Raw genomic sequence first — 16,343 nt, forward strand, 5'->3', positions numbered from 1 at the left:
GACTCACCTAAGCCTTTTGTTCTTAACACTTGCCTACCTCTTTCTCCTCCACTGAAGTAGCACCTAAGGTTTGGTGAGAACTGGTTATGTTACATTGATTACCTTGGGTAGGTCTGACCTAACTTCTCTCCCCACCCCCGTTTGCTGCCATTTCCTCAAGTGCGCATTACCGCAGGGTAATGTCCCGCCCTGAGTTGAGTCAGCCGTTTATGCGTTTATGCACGTGCTAGAGAAAGATGGGGAAGGTGAGCCAGGGCCCCTCCTGAGGACAAGGTTGTGGAACCAAGGTTTGCCTTTTTTATTTGCATCAATAAGGAGTTGGGCTGTGGTGGAAGGGACCTGCAGCCCCGTCCCTTCCCCAAAGCTCAGCAGCCCAGCACACAGCACGCAGCGGGTCTAAGCCGAGCTGTGACTTCACCGACTCGAGTTCAGATCAATCTTTGGTGGTCCTCCTCCTTCCGCAAGATCCCTACTTGAGTAAGAGGTGGCTAATATTCTTGTGGACTCCAGCCCTGGGTAGCCAACATTTGGGTGGCATTTGGCAGCCACCCTGGGACCCGAACCTGGTATCCCAAATGGAAAGAACCAGAGGAGCCAAGGAGGCAGTGATCTGCCCATGGGCACAGTTGTTTGGAGGCCAGAGCCAACTCCAGAACAGCATTTCACCAGAGAGCTCCTTTGCCCCTCAGCACTCAGCACTCAGTCTGTCTGTAATCTATCTGCTTATAAAAGTCCCAACTCCAAAACTGGCCCTTCCTGTCACACTCCTCTGTTGCCCTGGTCCTCTCCAGGGCAATAGGATTTCACTCCCCCCTTCCCTATTACCTGGCCTGTCACTCTGGGTTGGTGGTGTCCTTCCTGGTTCAACTGTCCTTTCAGGCAACTCCTCGCATTCCTTTGTTGTTTAAAACCCCAGTCAGACAGCCTCTATAGGGCCTGAGCTGCTGCTGCAGAGGGTGTGGGTAATTAAGCCTAACTGAGCAACTAGAAACATTGAATACCAAAAACCCGCCCGAAGTGCAAGGAGACATTGCCCTTTGGGAAGGGACTTAAACAGAGCCTTTGCACCGGGAGCCGTGGGGCAGGACATCCCTCCAGCCTTCCCGCTAGAGCAGCAGCAGCAGCAGCACTGGGGCTCCCGCGGGATGTACCCGCTGCTTTTCAACTGTCCCATCCCTCAGAGCCTCCTCTTCAGGACTGGGTACCTACCTGGATTCCATGGTCAGTGCAACAGCCTGTAGTCCTGCTATCACCTTTGCCTGGGTGACGGCCGTCCTTAGGCACATTGCACCAGAGCGGCCTTGGCCTTGGTCTTGGCGGGAACCTGTGGCTTCCCCGTCACAGCAGCAAAGGATTCTTTTCTTCTTTCTTCATCCAAATATATATTTTTAGTGCCTTCCATGTCCCGGCTAGGTTTACAAACCTTGAGAATTAGGTGAAGGTGAGACAGAATGGGAGCAGAACCAGAGGTACGGAGGCCCAGTAACTACCTGCTGGACAGGGAGAAAGCCCTACAGCCGACCTCCAGCCCCAAGGGCACAGAGCCGTTAGTGGAGGCGCAGGCGCACCAGCAGAGGTGATTCTCCCACAGGGGGTGCCCTGGAATCTGGACTCCAAAGGCTCTGCCAGAACAGGGCTCCAGCTCAGCCCCCTGACCAGGCTCGGGAAGAAAGAGCATGGTCGCTCTGTCTTGGCTTACACCAGTGGCCCTTAGTCTTTCCAGGATCGTAGATTCCTTCAGAAATACGAAGATAAAAATCGTAGACTCCCTCTCTAGGAAAACATGTGCATAGATAATCTTGCACACCATCTAAAGGGTTCATGAATGCCCAGAAGTCCATTCATAGTTCCTGAGTCTTACAACAATCTCTCCCTTAGACGTGGGGTCTGAACCTCCGCCAGGGCGCTGCGTGCTGAGAACAGGTGACTCGGCACCCTCTGTAAGGAGGAAGGCTGCTCATCAGAGAAGGCAGGCCAGGCAGGAGGCTGCTCGGGACTCGTTCCCGGGCTTGCCCCCCAGACTGGTGCTCCGAACCCAGCAGCCGATCCTGGGAAGAAACTCCTGGAAGCAGGAGTCTCCTCACTCCCACTTCAGAGGGAAGCCAGTCGGTCTGTGTCCAGCCCCAGTGGGCCATCCCTTTCCTCCATTTGCCTTCTGTCCCCCTCGCTGGGGTCGACTTGTGCTGGAAGGCTTCACAAAGAGAGTACCCTAAAAATGTAACCAGTGTGTTAGAGAAGTGAGGGGCAAAGCTCCTGGGGCTTTGCTCCTCCCTCTGCATTATTTAATCTTTCCTTGAGATGATGGCCACCCCTCATTGTTCAGATCCTGCCAGCAGCCTCACCTCCAAGTTCTCATGGTGAGAATGGACCCGTGGCGTCTTCCCGTACACCACCCTTTCCACCAGCAGCCAGCCAGAGCCCTCCCGTTCCAGGCGGGTTCTGGAAGGACACGGGCCTCCCTGCCCTCCTGTCGCTCCTGAGAGCCCTTCTACCTGCCAGGTTTCTCCTCTACACAAGTAGGCACGTCCCAGTGGGACACCAGGACGGGGGTCCTTCGCTCTGCCCAAGCTGCCAGTTGGCTTTAATTTCTCCCTCCAGCTACAGTCTGGACATCCTTTGGCTTGTGCTTCATTCTGCTTGTGGGGCCCCTGTGTGTCCCTCATGGCAGCAGTATCAGAAGGAATTCCCAGAGCTGATAAATGATTCCAGGGGCTACATCATGCCCAGGCATGCGCGCGCCCTCCGTGGCTTCAGGTGTGCAGGTAGGTCTACATATGGGAGAGGTTGGGGCCCAGAGTATATTGGGAATAGTCTATGTAGCCATGGAGAGGTGCACAAACTAAAGTAGATGGACAAGGAGCCAAAAGTTATGCAGATTAGGTTATTAGCCAGGCTCTCTGATTCTGCTGTGTCTGGCCCACTCACTCAGGCTCTCCCTCCAGCTTCAGCTACCCAAACCAGGGAGGAGGAAAAGAGGCCTGCTTGGGACGCCTGGGCCCTTCCTTACACATGGACACAGACATCTGTGTAGAGCCTCTGGACCCTTCTCTTCACCTTTGGAAGCTGAGGTCCCCTTAGAGAGGTGCTCTTGGGAGAATTGCTTCTCACTTGCGGTGTTGGTGCGGGGGGAGGGAGAAACAGGTGTAGGGACCCCTGGTGGTATGAAGGGGTGAGGGGACGGATGCGTGGCTGGCTCAGTCACTAGAACATGCAACTCTTGATCTCAAGGTCTTGAGTTTGAGCCCCATGTTGGGAGTAGAGATTACTCACAAAAAGGAAGACAGGGGCACCTGGGTGGCTCAGTCAGTTAAGTGTCTGACTTCAGCTCAGGTCATGATCTCCTGGTTTGTGAGTTCAAGCCCAGCATCAGGCTCTATGCTGATAATAGCAAGAAGCCTGCTTCAGATTCTGTCTTCCTCTCTCTCTGCCCCTCCCCCACTTCTCTCTCTCTCAAAATTAAATAAACTAATATATTTTTTTAATTTTTTAACGTTTTATTTATTTCTAGGAGAGAGAGAGAGAGAGAGAGAGACAGCATGAGCAGGGGAGGGTCAGAGAGAGAGGGAGTCACAGACTGAAACAGGCTCCAGGCTCTGAACTGGCAGTCAGCACAGAGCCCGATGCGGGGCTCGAACCCACGAACCGCGAGATCATGACCTAAGCGAAACTTGGACACTTAACCAACTAAGCCACCCAGGCGCCCCATGACTAATATTTTTAAAAATTAGAAGGGGTGTGGGTAGAGAGGGAATTGATCCTGCTTCACCTCAGCACCCTGGATCCCGAACCACCCCAGCTGTGTATTCAAGACCACTGTCGGGAGGGCCCCAGCTGAGAGGGGTTCTAGCTCTGAGCCAAGATCCAGGTCTGTGGCATCTGAGAGCTGGGTGGGACCTGAACCCTGAAGAGCCTGGACGAGGTGACCCCTAATTTTGGACCCTCTCTGTGACCTGGGGTTTCCCTGCCCTGGGTTCTGAGGAAGCCCATCGCCCCCGCCCCTGCCCTGACCCTCAGCACCTTCTGATGTTGGACACAAATGAAGCCAGAGCAGAGACACCAGATGTCTATTCCCTGTCACTGCACCTGCTCCAGTTCTGTCTCCCCTTGGGCCTAGGATGCTGCTGTTGCCATGCCAACAACAACATTCACTCTCAGAGGGGCTGTCACCAGGCTGCAGGCCCCTTTGTGCTTGCCTTAGTGTCACTGTGACTGTGACTTACAGGAAGCGAACACTCAGCCCCTTGGGTCCCTTTTTCCATAGAGGTTGACCTCTCCTGCTCCCTGGCCTCCCATTTAGTCACCTGCGGAATGCAACGATGGGGATCTTTGTTTGCAGTCCTCAACTGGGTCCTTCACTCTCCCCGGCCCCCGCAGGACCTCATTATAAAATATCTGTGGCCAACAGTAGTCAGAGGTAGCTGTCCCCAGCCCAGGGACCCCAGCCCTTCCTGGACTCTGTGACCATCCCTAACTCATGACTATTGCTGGACCCTGGGACTGCCCCTTCTCTTCCCTGACCTCATGACCTCTTTCACTTGACCTTTCCTTGACCTGTGACACTTGAGCTGGTTGCTCCCCGTAGAGGCCCCCTCTCTCCTTTTCCCCCTGCCAGTTCTCCTGCTGGTCTTAACTGGTAGCCCAGAATCTGGTGAGCAGTCAGCTGCCCCCCCTGCTCCTGTCCAGGTAAGCAGCACACGAAGGAGGAGAGAGGCTCCTGATGCCTTCATCCCAGGGGAACGGAGCCACACTGTTCCAAGGTGTCTGCAGATATGACACAGCTCATACCGCTTCAGAGAGACATGCTATCAGGAGGCAAAGCTGTCCTGCAGCGTGGCCCCGGGAGCACCACTGTGAGGCGAGGTGTGGGATAGGGCTGCTGCAGGGGTGGGGGCTGGGGGTGCTGCTGGGAGAGGTGCTGAGCAGGAGGGAAAGGAGCCACTGGTTGGGATTGGGGCAGGGGGTTGAACTTGGCCCAGGACTGGCGTCCCCGCTTCTCCTGGACTCGTTCTTCTTCCCGCTGATTCAACTCTGTCCTTCCCACTATGTGGCCCAGGGGAAAGGAAACCCTTGCCTGTGGGCCAGCCGCCAGCCCAGGCCCAGCTCTCCCTGCAGCTCTGAATAGCCCCTCCTCCACGGCCCCTGCTCTGGCTTCTCCCATCGCCCCTGTGAGCTGTGAGCCCCACCCCGCCACCCCCCAGCCCTGAGCCTTGGCCCCCAACTAGCCCCTATCTCTGAACCCCACTCTGAAAGGCCCTCAAATCTGAGCTCAGTTTTTACGGACCCTCAGCCTCTAGCCACACTCTAACCTCTCTACCTCGTCAGGCTGACCCTTACCTTTGAGATCTACCCTCCTCATCACTCCCCAAGCCTGAGCTTTGTACCTTTGGTGCCCCACCCCCGCCAGACTCTCCCTCCCAGCTTCCCCCTCCCCCCTGCCCCCCATCAGCTCTCCCTTCTCTCCGAGCTCCATGGAGGCCCAGCAAAGCTCCTGTGCTTGTCCAGTAGGAGTTTCAGGTCATGACTGTGTCCACACACAAGCCCTTTCTGGGATGGGGGCTGGGACTCTGCAGAGGGGTTACCTCCCCCACCCCACCCTGCAGCGGAGTGTCACTGCACTTCCCCAGGAAGCCCTGCTCTGCTCCTAGGCCTAGGCCACCTGACTGTCCCAGAGGACTAACTGCCAGCCCCCAAGGGAAATGTGGGTGGGGGGGGGGGGTGTCTGCTTCCCACTTGCCCGCTCTGGGAGGCAGAGGCAGGAACAGAGTGGGGGTAGGGGCTGGGGGCAGTGGGACAGCCCCACAGGGCCCCAGCTCCGCCTCTGTTCAGTGTTCACTCCAGTCTGAGCAGAGCGGCCCGCCCCTCAGCCTTACCTCTGCTTTCTCTTACAGGGGAAAATCTGTGCCAAGTTGGCGACTGCCTCAGAGGGCAGGAAGCTGTGACCATGTGCCCTGAGGTCTGGACTCCTGCGAAGTGGGCCCTTGGAGTGCTGTCCTTCCTCATAACTTCAGGCTTTTCATCTCCGCCTGGGCACAGTGGTTCAAGCAGCCAAATCTGGCCAGAGCTAGACCCAGCCAGAGCCCAGCCGCCTGGGGCCCAGCATGCTTGACCCGCTCAGCTCTACATCATACCAGAGCCAGGGTGGTAGCTGGGATCTTCCAAGTCTCCATGACATGCTTCCTTATTTCTGGTCACCCCGTATGTTCTTGGGACTGGCCAGGCTGACCTGGTGGGGAGGGAGCTGGGGGTCCAGGGAGGCTCATCTCAGCCCAGGGCCCCCTGAACACTTCCTGCCTCTGTGAGTGGGGGGGGAGGGGCAAGCGGAGTAGGAATGGTCCCATCTCTTCTTGCAGCCAAACTGGTCCAGCTCAGGCTTTACTGCGGCCTGCGCCTGCGCGGCAGGGCCCCCTGGGTGTCCCAGGCAGTGGCCCAGCCCTGCTAGCAGGAGTGCTGCGGGGCCTCACGTTCAGGCAACTGCCTCCAGCTGGGTGGGAAACTTCCCTTCAACTGGGTTGCCCCAAGGGTCATCAGGAGCCCCTGCACAGGGCCATGGCTGTGGCCACGCTGCTGCTCCTGCACTCTGCCCCACTCCCTTCCTGCTCCCCTAGCTGGGCCCAGCAGAACTGGGGAGCAGTGGCTGGGAAGACCCAGTAGGCCCCACAAGCCCCCAGTCACACTGCCAGCTCTGACTTCTGCAGCTGTATCTTTAGTGAGACGGATTCATTAAGTCCAATGCCCGGGCTCCAGGAACCTCACTTCTCCTTCCCAGGGCCTTGGCCTGAACTTGGTGCCCTCCAAGGGGGCAGGGCCTCAGCCCTAATCCCAAGGAGAGGCTAGGGTTCATCTGAAAAATAGAACTTCTCTCCTGACCCCCATCAAATGGGAGTATCCCATTGAATGGGAGGACCCCAAAGTTGTCCCTATCCACTTTTCCCAGACCTTCCTCCCCAGCCTTTGTCATTAAGAGTGGGGCTGGAGTTGAGGTTCCCCTACTTTCCTCGTGATCCCTACCCCCTTTATCTCTAAGGGTCTAAATCAATTCCCTTTCTCCTCATCTCCCACATAACTTTGAAACCCAATTCAAATAAACTTGAGCTCCTTTTGAATTGTGGATATTCCTGGCAAAAGGAGAAGACCGGGAAGAAGGTACCATCTGTTTCTGGAAGATGTTGACATATATAGAGTTGGACTGACCACTAGGGCAGCACCTCCCAGCTTAGTGAAAGGGTAGAGGGCACTGGTTAGAGGTCACAGGGACTACTCCTTCCCCAGCACCGACCCTCTAGTTTGGGTCAAAGCATTAGAGAAGGTGTCTTCATGAAGACAATTCATTCATTCATGAATTCAATAAACACATTCTTGAGGGCCAGCTGTGCCAGAAATGTGCTGGGTGATGTGGCAAAGACATAGCCCAGTCCTTGGGGGAGCTTATAGCTTGGAGACATGGCCAATAGGGCGAGAGACCAGTCCTGGATTCCCATATCCAAGCCGATTGCTTTTGTCTATCTGGAGCAATCTCCTATTCTTAGATGCAGAGATCAAGACCCAAGAGGAAAAAGTGCACATGACTAGGTAAATCACGGGAAGGGGCTTGAGAGCAATTAAGTGTACCCTCAGGCTGTCTTGAGGGCTGAGGGGCCCCCTCCCTTGTCTTCTCTCCTCCTGAATGAGGGGGAGGAGGGGGGGAAGATGGGGTTTCCGCATGGCACTGCACGTGAACAGTGTCATCCCTTTACAGAGTGCACTCACGTCCATTATCTTCAAGCAGTCCCGTGAGGCAGGGGCTTCAATCTTGCACACATCCTGGACATGTCAGTCACCCACATCAGGTGAAGGGAGGAAAGATGGCAGTGTGTAGCACAGTCAACGGACAGAAGCTGGAGTGACACGTCAGCTGAGGCTGACATTTGCTAGCTGCAGGGTCAAACTGTTCCACCTCTCTGATCCTCAGTTTCTCCACCCGGGAGACAGAGGTAATGGTTCTTCAACAACGGTGTTCTGCTTTAAGCCAGGTCAGGGTAATTATCTGGGGAGAGAGTTCCGGTAGAGGCCAGAGTGGGCCTGCCTGGAGGAGAGGAGTTGAGGATGGAATAGAGGAGAAAATGAAAATGCACTATTTTTTCCCATAAGGCAGACATGGCCATCTTCCTTCAGGACGCTAGGCGGGGAGCTCTGGCCCCATGACTTGGAGGGCTGGGGTGGCGGTTAGGGCAGTCATCAAGACCCGGGAACTCAGAGTACCCCAGGATCTAAGGAGTTAATGGAGGCGGCGAGCCCCCCAGCGCCCCCATGATTGGTGCGGGCATGCTGGGACTTGCAGGCTGGCTGGCCAGCGTGTGGCGCAGGGGCTCCTGGGAAACGTAGTCACTAGCTGACCGGGCCGCGGTGTTCTACGTCCTCAGCGGTGACAGCTCAGGAGGTAGGCGGCAATGGCACGGGGCTGGGAGCAGGTGCGGAGCAGGGGAGCCAGGGCCCCACTGGGCAGGCGGGGATGGGCAAACTGAGGGCTGAGACCCTTGTCCTGCAGCTGTCAGAAATGGACACCCCCTGGCCTGTGGCTGATGCAATCAGGCCTGCTGGGCGGGGATGGGGGCCAAAGAGCAATGGGATGTGTTTTCCTGTCTCCAAGGAAAGAGGAACGAGACTGAGATCTTGTCCAGGATGGGACCCTCCCTTCCCTTCCCAGGAAGAACAGGACATTTCCCTCCAAACCCATACAGATGCACCACTGACACCCCCCCCCAGAGAGGTGCCAGCAGACCTAATACTGCTCCCCCAAAAGGGAGGCAGAGGTCTATCCCAGGGGCCGTGGGACCATGTCTCTCTCTCCAGTAATGGGACAAGGCACCCACCTTCCAACAAGTAGACCAGACCTCGCTCAGAAACAACCAGATGCCCTTCCAAAGGATGGTGCAACAAACTGTACATCCCATCAGGGGCAAAGGGATGGCCCCTCTCCCTAGAAACTAAAAGGCCCATCTAAGGAGGAGGAAGGGGAGGGCCAAGCCTCTTCTACCTTCTCCCTGTACAAGGGCCCTTCTCCCTGCCCCTCCGCTGTCTGAGGGAGCTCCATCACCTCCTGGGGAACTTGTTGACCTAAGGGGGCTCCATCTGCCTCTCCACAGGGCGTGTCTGCTCAGCAGGGACCAGCATGGACCAGTCTGTGGCGATCCAGGAGACCCTGGCCGAGGGGGAATATTGCATCATCATATCCTTCCCAGCACTGAGCTCCCAGCCCCGGCGCCTGCCCTGGCTCTGGGAAGTGGACCGGACTGTGTCAATGTGCCTATCTGCTTTCCTCCCTTTCTCTGTGCCATCAGGGAAGAAGGAAGCTAGTATTTACTACATACGCACTCAGTACTGGACTCTGCCTGGTGCTTTACATACTGTCATCCTCCCAACCCACTGTGAAGTTGGGGATTCTTATCCCCCTTTCACAGATGGGGAAGGCTTAGAGAGGTGAAGTGACTGCCTAAGGTCACACAGTGCATCTGGATGAGCAAGGGAAGGGTATGGAAGGTGGGCTAGGCTGGGCTGGCAGAGGTCTGGCCTCCGGGTTCGTTTTGGTTTCCCTTGACTTTGAGCAGCAGGCAGTACAAGGGGTGCTGTGTGAGGGAGGCAGCAGACAGAGCCGCCTCCTGGGACTTGTGCGCCACCGCCTGAAACATGGTGGCCAGGAACATGCGTGAGTGAGGGGTTTGCTCCTTGCCTGTCGGGCCACGGGGTTATTTATTCTTCACTGTATCCTCCAGCTGGACTTCAGCCATCCCTCTAGGGCAGAGTCTAAGTCTTCTAGATTAATTATAATAATGATTGTTCGTAGTTTTTGAATATTATATATATATTTTAATGTTTATTCATTTTTGAGAGAGAGAGAGACACAGAGTGTGAGTGGGAAGAGGGTCAGAGGGATGGGGAGACACAGAATCCGAAGCAGGCTCCAGGCTCCAAGCTGTCAGCACAGAGCCCCCAACACAAGGCTTGAACTCACAAACAGTGAGTTCAGACCTGAGCCGAAGTCAGACGCTCAACCTACTGAGCCCCCCAGGCGCCCCTTGAACATTATATTCTAAGCCCTTCATGTGTATCGGTCGCATAATCCTCAAAATCTGTTGGAGAAGCTCCTCGTGCACAGATAGATTAATGTACTGGTCCAGCTCTTGAGTTGCACGGTCTGTCGGCCTGGGTTCAAATCCAGGTATTATTACCTCTGAGCCACACGATCTTGAACGAGTTGTTTTACTCCTCTGTACCCAATAAAGTTGCTAGCAATGCCCGTATATTACACAGAAGGAGAGAGACTGACAAATACTTGTCAAAGTTCTCAGAGCCGGAAGGTGAACCTCAGGATCTCAGAGTGGGGCGGGGAGGGTCATTCTACATTTTCTAATCTACTACCCTCACTTTACAGATAGCAAAACTGTAGTCAGAGAAGGAAGGGGATGGCTGAGGTGATGGCATTGCTGTCACACACTACGGGTAGATCACCCATGTGTTTCACTAACGAAGCAGAGGCGCCCCCAAAATGAGCCAAGTTCAGCTTTGATGACCTGTCTGTACAACTGGATTTTCTGACGGGCACCGTCAGCATGATCCTAGGGACCAAGGAGGGAATGGGAGACTTGGCCAATGCCTCCACAGTGGGGCTGAGGGGTGGCCCGTGGACCCTGTCTTCCCCTCTGCTTCCTGCCCTTAGTCTCTTCCTGTACACACACCGGAGGATGGCCATTACCGCGGACGATGTCTCTTTGGACCAGATAGTGCCGGTCTCACGGGATTTTACACTGGAAGAAGGTGCCACAGGGTCTGGGTGGTGTGAGTCACTCTCCTCTGGGGCCCCGGGGTCCTTTCTGTCCTGGTAGGGGCTAGAATGCTCAATTGCTAAGGGCCTTTTCGTTTCTCTCCCCACAGTGTCCCTGGATGGTGAACTCTACATTCTTGGTGAGTGGTCCTCTCAGCGTGAGTGGCATTTAGGGCAGAGGGTACAAGATCCACAGAGAGAACGGTCTGAAGTAAGAACACTCTCCGATGTCCTTACGGTGGCAAGCAAAACGCTGTAGGATCGGGCCCACCCATCACCCCCCTCCTTGCCTGCTGTGCTTGGAATCTTCTGGATTGCTTCCCTCACCTCCAACATGACATGTTCCCACCACATGAGCCCCTGCACATGTCGCTCCCTCTTCCTGAAAGCCCCCACACCTCTTTTCACTTAGCCAACTCATCCTTCAGGGCTTCAATTCACACTTTACTTTTTCCAGGAAGTTTGAGTTGAGCCTCCTGAAATTGTGCCTTGATAATACACATTCCTTTTTCTCATCCTTGCCAGCTCTCTGTCACCCACAGTGATTTTTTATTTTATTTATTTTTTCTTTTTTAAAAAATTTTTTTAATGTTTTTTTTTTTTTATTTATATCTGAGAGAGAGAGACACAGCATGAACAGGAGAGGGTCAGAGAGAGAGAGGGAGACACAGAATCTGAAGTAGGCTCCAGGCTCTGAGCTGTCAGCACAGAGCCCGACGCGGGGCTCGAACCCACGAACCGTGAGATCATGACCTGAGCCGAAATCGGACGCGTAACCGACTGAACCACCCAGGCGCCCCACCCACAGTGATTTTTTAAAAGTTTTTTAGGGGTGCCTGGGTGCCTCAGTCGGTTGGGCGTCTGACTTCAGCTTAGGTCATGATCTCACAGCTTGTGAATTCAAGCCCCGTGTCCGGCTCTTTCTGACACCTCAGAACCTGGAGCCTGCTTCAGATTCTGTGTCTCCATCTCTCTCTGCCCCTCCCCCACTCATACTCTGTCTCTCTCTCTCTGTCTCTCAAAAATAAACATTAAAAAGTTTTTTTAATTAAAAAAATATTTTAAATCTATTTTTGAGAGAGAGAGAGAGAGAGAGAGAAAGAGAGAGAGAGAGCGAGCATGCACACAAGAAGGGGAGGGACAGAGAACAAAAAGGGGACAGAGAATCCAAAGCAGACTCTGAGCTGTTAGCAGAGAACCTGACACAGGGCTCGAACTCATGAGCTATGAGATCATAACCTGAGCCAAAGCTGGACACTGAGTCACCCAGGTGGCCCTAAAGTTTTTGTAAAAGATTATTTATTTTGAGAAACAGAGAGAGAGAGAGAGAGAGAGACAGCGTGAGTGGGAGAGGGGCAGAGAGAGAGGGAGAGAGAGAATCCCAAGCAGGCTCTGCACTTAAATGCAGAGCCTAATGCAGGGCTCGAACTCACAGAGTGTGAGGTCATGACCCAAGCAGAAATCAACAGCTGGATGCTCAACCAACCGAGTCACCCGGGTGCCCCTGTCACCCTCAGTTATTTAATTATTTGCAGTGACTTATTCTTAAAAATTTTTTTTAATGTTTATTTATTTTTGAGAGAGTGAGAGTCAGAGTGTGAGCGGGGGAGGGTCAGAGAGAGAGGGAGTCACAGAATCTGTTTTATTTATTTATTTATTTTTTATTTTTGAGAGAGAGAGACAGCATGAGCAGGGGAGGGTCAGAGAGAGAGGGAGACACAGAATCCAAAGACAGGCCCCAGGCTCTGAGCTGTCAGCACAGAGCCCAATGCAGGGCTAGAACCCACGAACCGTGAGATCATGACCCAAGTCAAAGTCGGCTGTTCAACCGACTGAGCCACCCAGGTGCCCCTGGGAGTCACAGAATCTGAAGCAGGCTCCAGGTTCTGAACTGTCAGCACAGAGCCCCATGTGGGGCTCGAACTCACAAACTGTGAGATCATGACCTGAGCTGAAGTCAGATGCTTAACTGAGCCACCCAAGTGCCTCTGTAGTGACCTGTTTAGTGCTTGCCTTCTTTGCTAGACTGTAGTACTAGTAGCAGTAGTAATAACAACAGAAATGAATATTCAATCAATGATTATCTTGTGCCAGGCACTATGCTAAGAGTATTACAAACATCATATGATGCTTTCCCCCAACAATTCCATAAAGTTATCACTGTTTTCCCATCCCCATTTTATGGACAAGCTAACCAAGGCCCAGAGAAACTGACATAGTAAGTGGTGGAACCAGGATTCAAACAGAATCCAGACTGTAGAGCCCACACTCTCGATCACCCTGCTAGGTTGCACCCACATTTGTGGGTGCTGACCATGAGCCTGCAGGGTGCTGGGGTGATGTGATGAGCAGGATACCATCCACAGTCTAGCTCCCTGCAGACAGGCCATGTCCATTCTCTTCACCATGCTCTTCCCAGTACCTAGCACAGGGCTGACAGTCAGGCAGACCCAGACGGCCCCTCTTATCTGCTTCTATGTGCGTTTCCTTCTGCTCAGGGAAAGGGTAGGCAACAGGTCAGAAGACTTGCCCTCCTCCAGCCCCAACTAGCACTCTTGTGGTGGGCATACTGACGGTCAGCACTCTGATCCACCCCCTCGTGGAAAGGGGAGGATGTTAATTTGGAGCTGCCGGTGTAGAGGCTTCTTTACGGCCCAGTAGCAGCCTTTAGTGACCTGCTTAAGGGCTAACAGGGCTTGGGGATCTTGGGCTGCCAATTCTCCATTCTAGGGATGCCAGCCTTAGTACTTAGTTCCTGGAGGCCAAGGGCTCAAGTACCCCCTCCTCTGTGCAGGCTCAGATGTGACCGTCCAGCTGGACACCGCGGAGCTCAGCCTCGTTTTCCAGCTACCCTTTGGTTCACACACCAGAATGTTCCTCCAAGAAGTGGCCAGCGCCTGTCCAGGTAGGTAAGACACCAGGCTCTCTGGGGTGGGGTGTGCTGTGTGGCCAGGCACTGACCTACCCACTGCCGGCTGACTTTCCATCCTTTGGACTCACACTCCAGTCTCTGTGCCCTCTCAGTGCCGCTGGCGCCAGGCCACAGTGCGCTCAGGCCGTGAGCCAACCATGTATTTGCATTTCTGGTTTCCCATTTCTAAACCTGAGCAGAGCCTCCTTTGTCCACCTGGCTCTAGGCAGGGTGGGCTGATTCTGATGCAGAATCTTTTACAAGTTAGCAGGGTCAGCAGCTCCTAGAGGCTTATCTTCCCTCTCTCTGGCAACCACAGCTGGAACAAAGAGAAGTCTGGCATATAGGCTTGTCTGCTCTTGAACCTTGCTCTGTCTCCCACTGCAGCGGAGGAAATGGTCTAGTTTTGGCTTAGCAATGAGAGGGTAGTGGCCTCTGCGGCAGCGCTTGTTTAGATCAGGATTTCAGCCAGTCAGGTAAAGAAGAGTTTGTACAGAGCAGAAGATTAGCCACAGAACATGCAAATCACAGCACCAGGTACTGGGCTTAGGCATTTACCCAACACCATTACCTGTTTCCTTTCCAGCTAACACCTTGTCTCTGCAGGAATGGATGCGGGGGGGGGGGGGGGGGGGGGGGGGGGGGGGGGGGGGGGGGTAGCAGTGGGGAGGGGGACTCCCCTTGCATTGTGGTGTCACCACGGAGACTAAATATCTGGCTGGGGGGTTCCAACTTAGTTCGCCTGGTATGCCAGAAAGGGGACTGGCTTTGGACGCAACCTGGAGTATGTGGGAAAAGGAAGTAGAAACCAGATTACAGAGCCTTGAATGCCTGGTTAAGGGGTTTGAAGTTTATTCTACAAGCAGGGAGAAATATATCTCCAAAGCTTCAACTAATAAGGATAACCCAATTTATGATAATTATTAGTAGATGTAGGAGGGGTAATGATAGTAATAACAGTAAAGAACATTGACTTAAAATTTTTTTTTTAATGTTTACTTATTTTTGAGAGAGACAGAGTGCTAGCAGGGAAGGGGCAGAGAGAGAGAGAGAGACACAGAATCTGAAGCAGATGCCAGGCTCTGAGCTCTCAGCACAGAGCCTGACGCGGGGCTCAAACCAGGAGATCATGACCTGAGTTGACACTTAACCAACTGAGCCACCCAGGCGCCCCAGAACATTGACTTTTAAGCTGCACAGCCCCTTGCATTTGAAACCTATCTTTGCCGATCCCTAGCTATGTATCTTGGGGCAAACCACCTCACTTCTCTGGTGAGGTTTTGGTTTTTGTTCTGTAGACTTGTAGACTTGTAAAAAATATCTTCCTCATGGAGTAGTAAGAATTAAATGGGATAACACATGTGAAAGTGCCCAGCACATACTAGGAGCTCAAAAACTGTTTCTTCCTTCTGTACAGGAGGGCCCGCAACTTAGCTAACATTCATTGACTCAGTGTGTGTTAGACACTGTTCTAAGAACTTTTCACACATTATCTTATTTTCCTTACCGCACTTTACAAGGCTGGTATTAGCAATGTCTCCGTTTTACAGACGAGGAAACTGAGGCTCAGGGAGGTGAAGTGTCTTGCCTGAGTACACAGCTGGTAAGCCATGGAGTCAGGATTAGACAGGACTATAGTCCCCTCCAAAAGCTGAGCTCGTGTGTGTGTGTGTGTGTGTTTAATGCTATGAAAACATTTTTTTAAGTTTATTTATTTTTAGAGGGGGGAAGGGCAGAGAGAGAGAAAGAGGGAGAGAGAGAATCCCAAGCAGGCTCGGTGCTATCAGCAAGAGGCCTGATAGGAGGCTTGAACCCATGAACCGTGAGATCTCAACCTGAACCAAAATCAAGAGTTGGACTCTCAACCAACTGAACCACCCAGGCGCCCCTTGCTCTTGCATTTTGACGTGGAATCTTTTACAAAATGTTTCCTTTTTTTAAAAAAATTTTTAACATTTATTTATTTTTGAGAGACAGAGAGACAGAGTGTGAGCAGAGGAGGGCAGAGAGAGAGAGAGGGAGACACAGAATCCAAAGCAGGCTCTAAGAAAGCTCAGAGCCTGATGTGGGACTCGAGCCCACGAACTGCGAGATCGTGACCTAAGCCAAAGTCGGCCACTTACCCGACTGAGCCACCCAGGTGGCCCTACAAAAGTGTTTGCTATCCCATAGAAATAGCTCAGTGAAGAAAGGCTTCATGGAGGAGGTGATATGTAAGCCAAGACCTGAAAGATGAACGAGGTTTTTCCCAGGCGGGCAACAGGGGGAAAGGGCTGTTGGGGGGAAGAGCAGGTTGTTAAGTGGGATTGACCTTGGGGGTAGGAAGGTGTGGAAAGAGCTGAGCCAGGAGAGGCCAGCAGAGACAGCTCAAGAAGGGTTTTAAACAACCAACAAAAACCTTGGACTTTGCCCCATAGCTTGTGGGGGACTTGTAAGAGTTTTAAACCGAGGAATGACAAGGTAGGATTTGCTTGAAGGAAAAGTTTCTCTGGCAACTGGTGCCAAAGGGGAGAGCCCAGAGCAGGGAGCTCAACCCGAGTGCATTGTGGGGGTTGCGGTATAAAGACTGAGGCTTGGGCTAGGGCCTGGTAACGGGGATGGGGAGGAGAGGGTGCACCCGAGATCAAACTGAAA

General features: G+C 53.4%; 1 protein-coding gene across 3 annotated transcripts in view; it reads left to right on the forward strand.

Annotated features, from left to right (window-relative positions):
- The first annotated feature begins 9,122 nt into the window (after positions 1–9,122).
- INPP5B (inositol polyphosphate-5-phosphatase B) overlaps positions 9,123–16,343 on the forward strand; it is a 49,722-nt gene continuing 42,501 nt past the window's right edge. For 2 of the 3 annotated variants that reach the window (XM_039244452.1, XM_039244453.1), the window contains exons 1-4: positions 9,123–9,273; positions 10,694–10,791; positions 10,909–10,938; positions 13,593–13,703. In XM_039244452.1, coding sequence (XP_039100383.1) covers positions 9,149–9,273; positions 10,694–10,791; positions 10,909–10,938; positions 13,593–13,703 — 364 coding nt within the window. In that variant the 5' untranslated portion in view covers positions 9,123–9,148. Of the gene's footprint in view, positions 9,274–9,587; positions 9,683–10,693; positions 10,792–10,908; positions 10,939–13,592; positions 13,704–16,343 lie in introns of all 3 variants that reach the window. The other variant, XM_039244455.1, reaches the window with a different exon arrangement.

This window comes from Hyaena hyaena, unplaced genomic scaffold (assembly GCF_003009895.1).
Source record: "Hyaena hyaena isolate Hyena2069 unplaced genomic scaffold, ASM300989v1 scaffold_237, whole genome shotgun sequence".
In the NCBI taxonomy this organism is placed as follows: domain Eukaryota; kingdom Metazoa; phylum Chordata; class Mammalia; order Carnivora; family Hyaenidae; genus Hyaena; species Hyaena hyaena.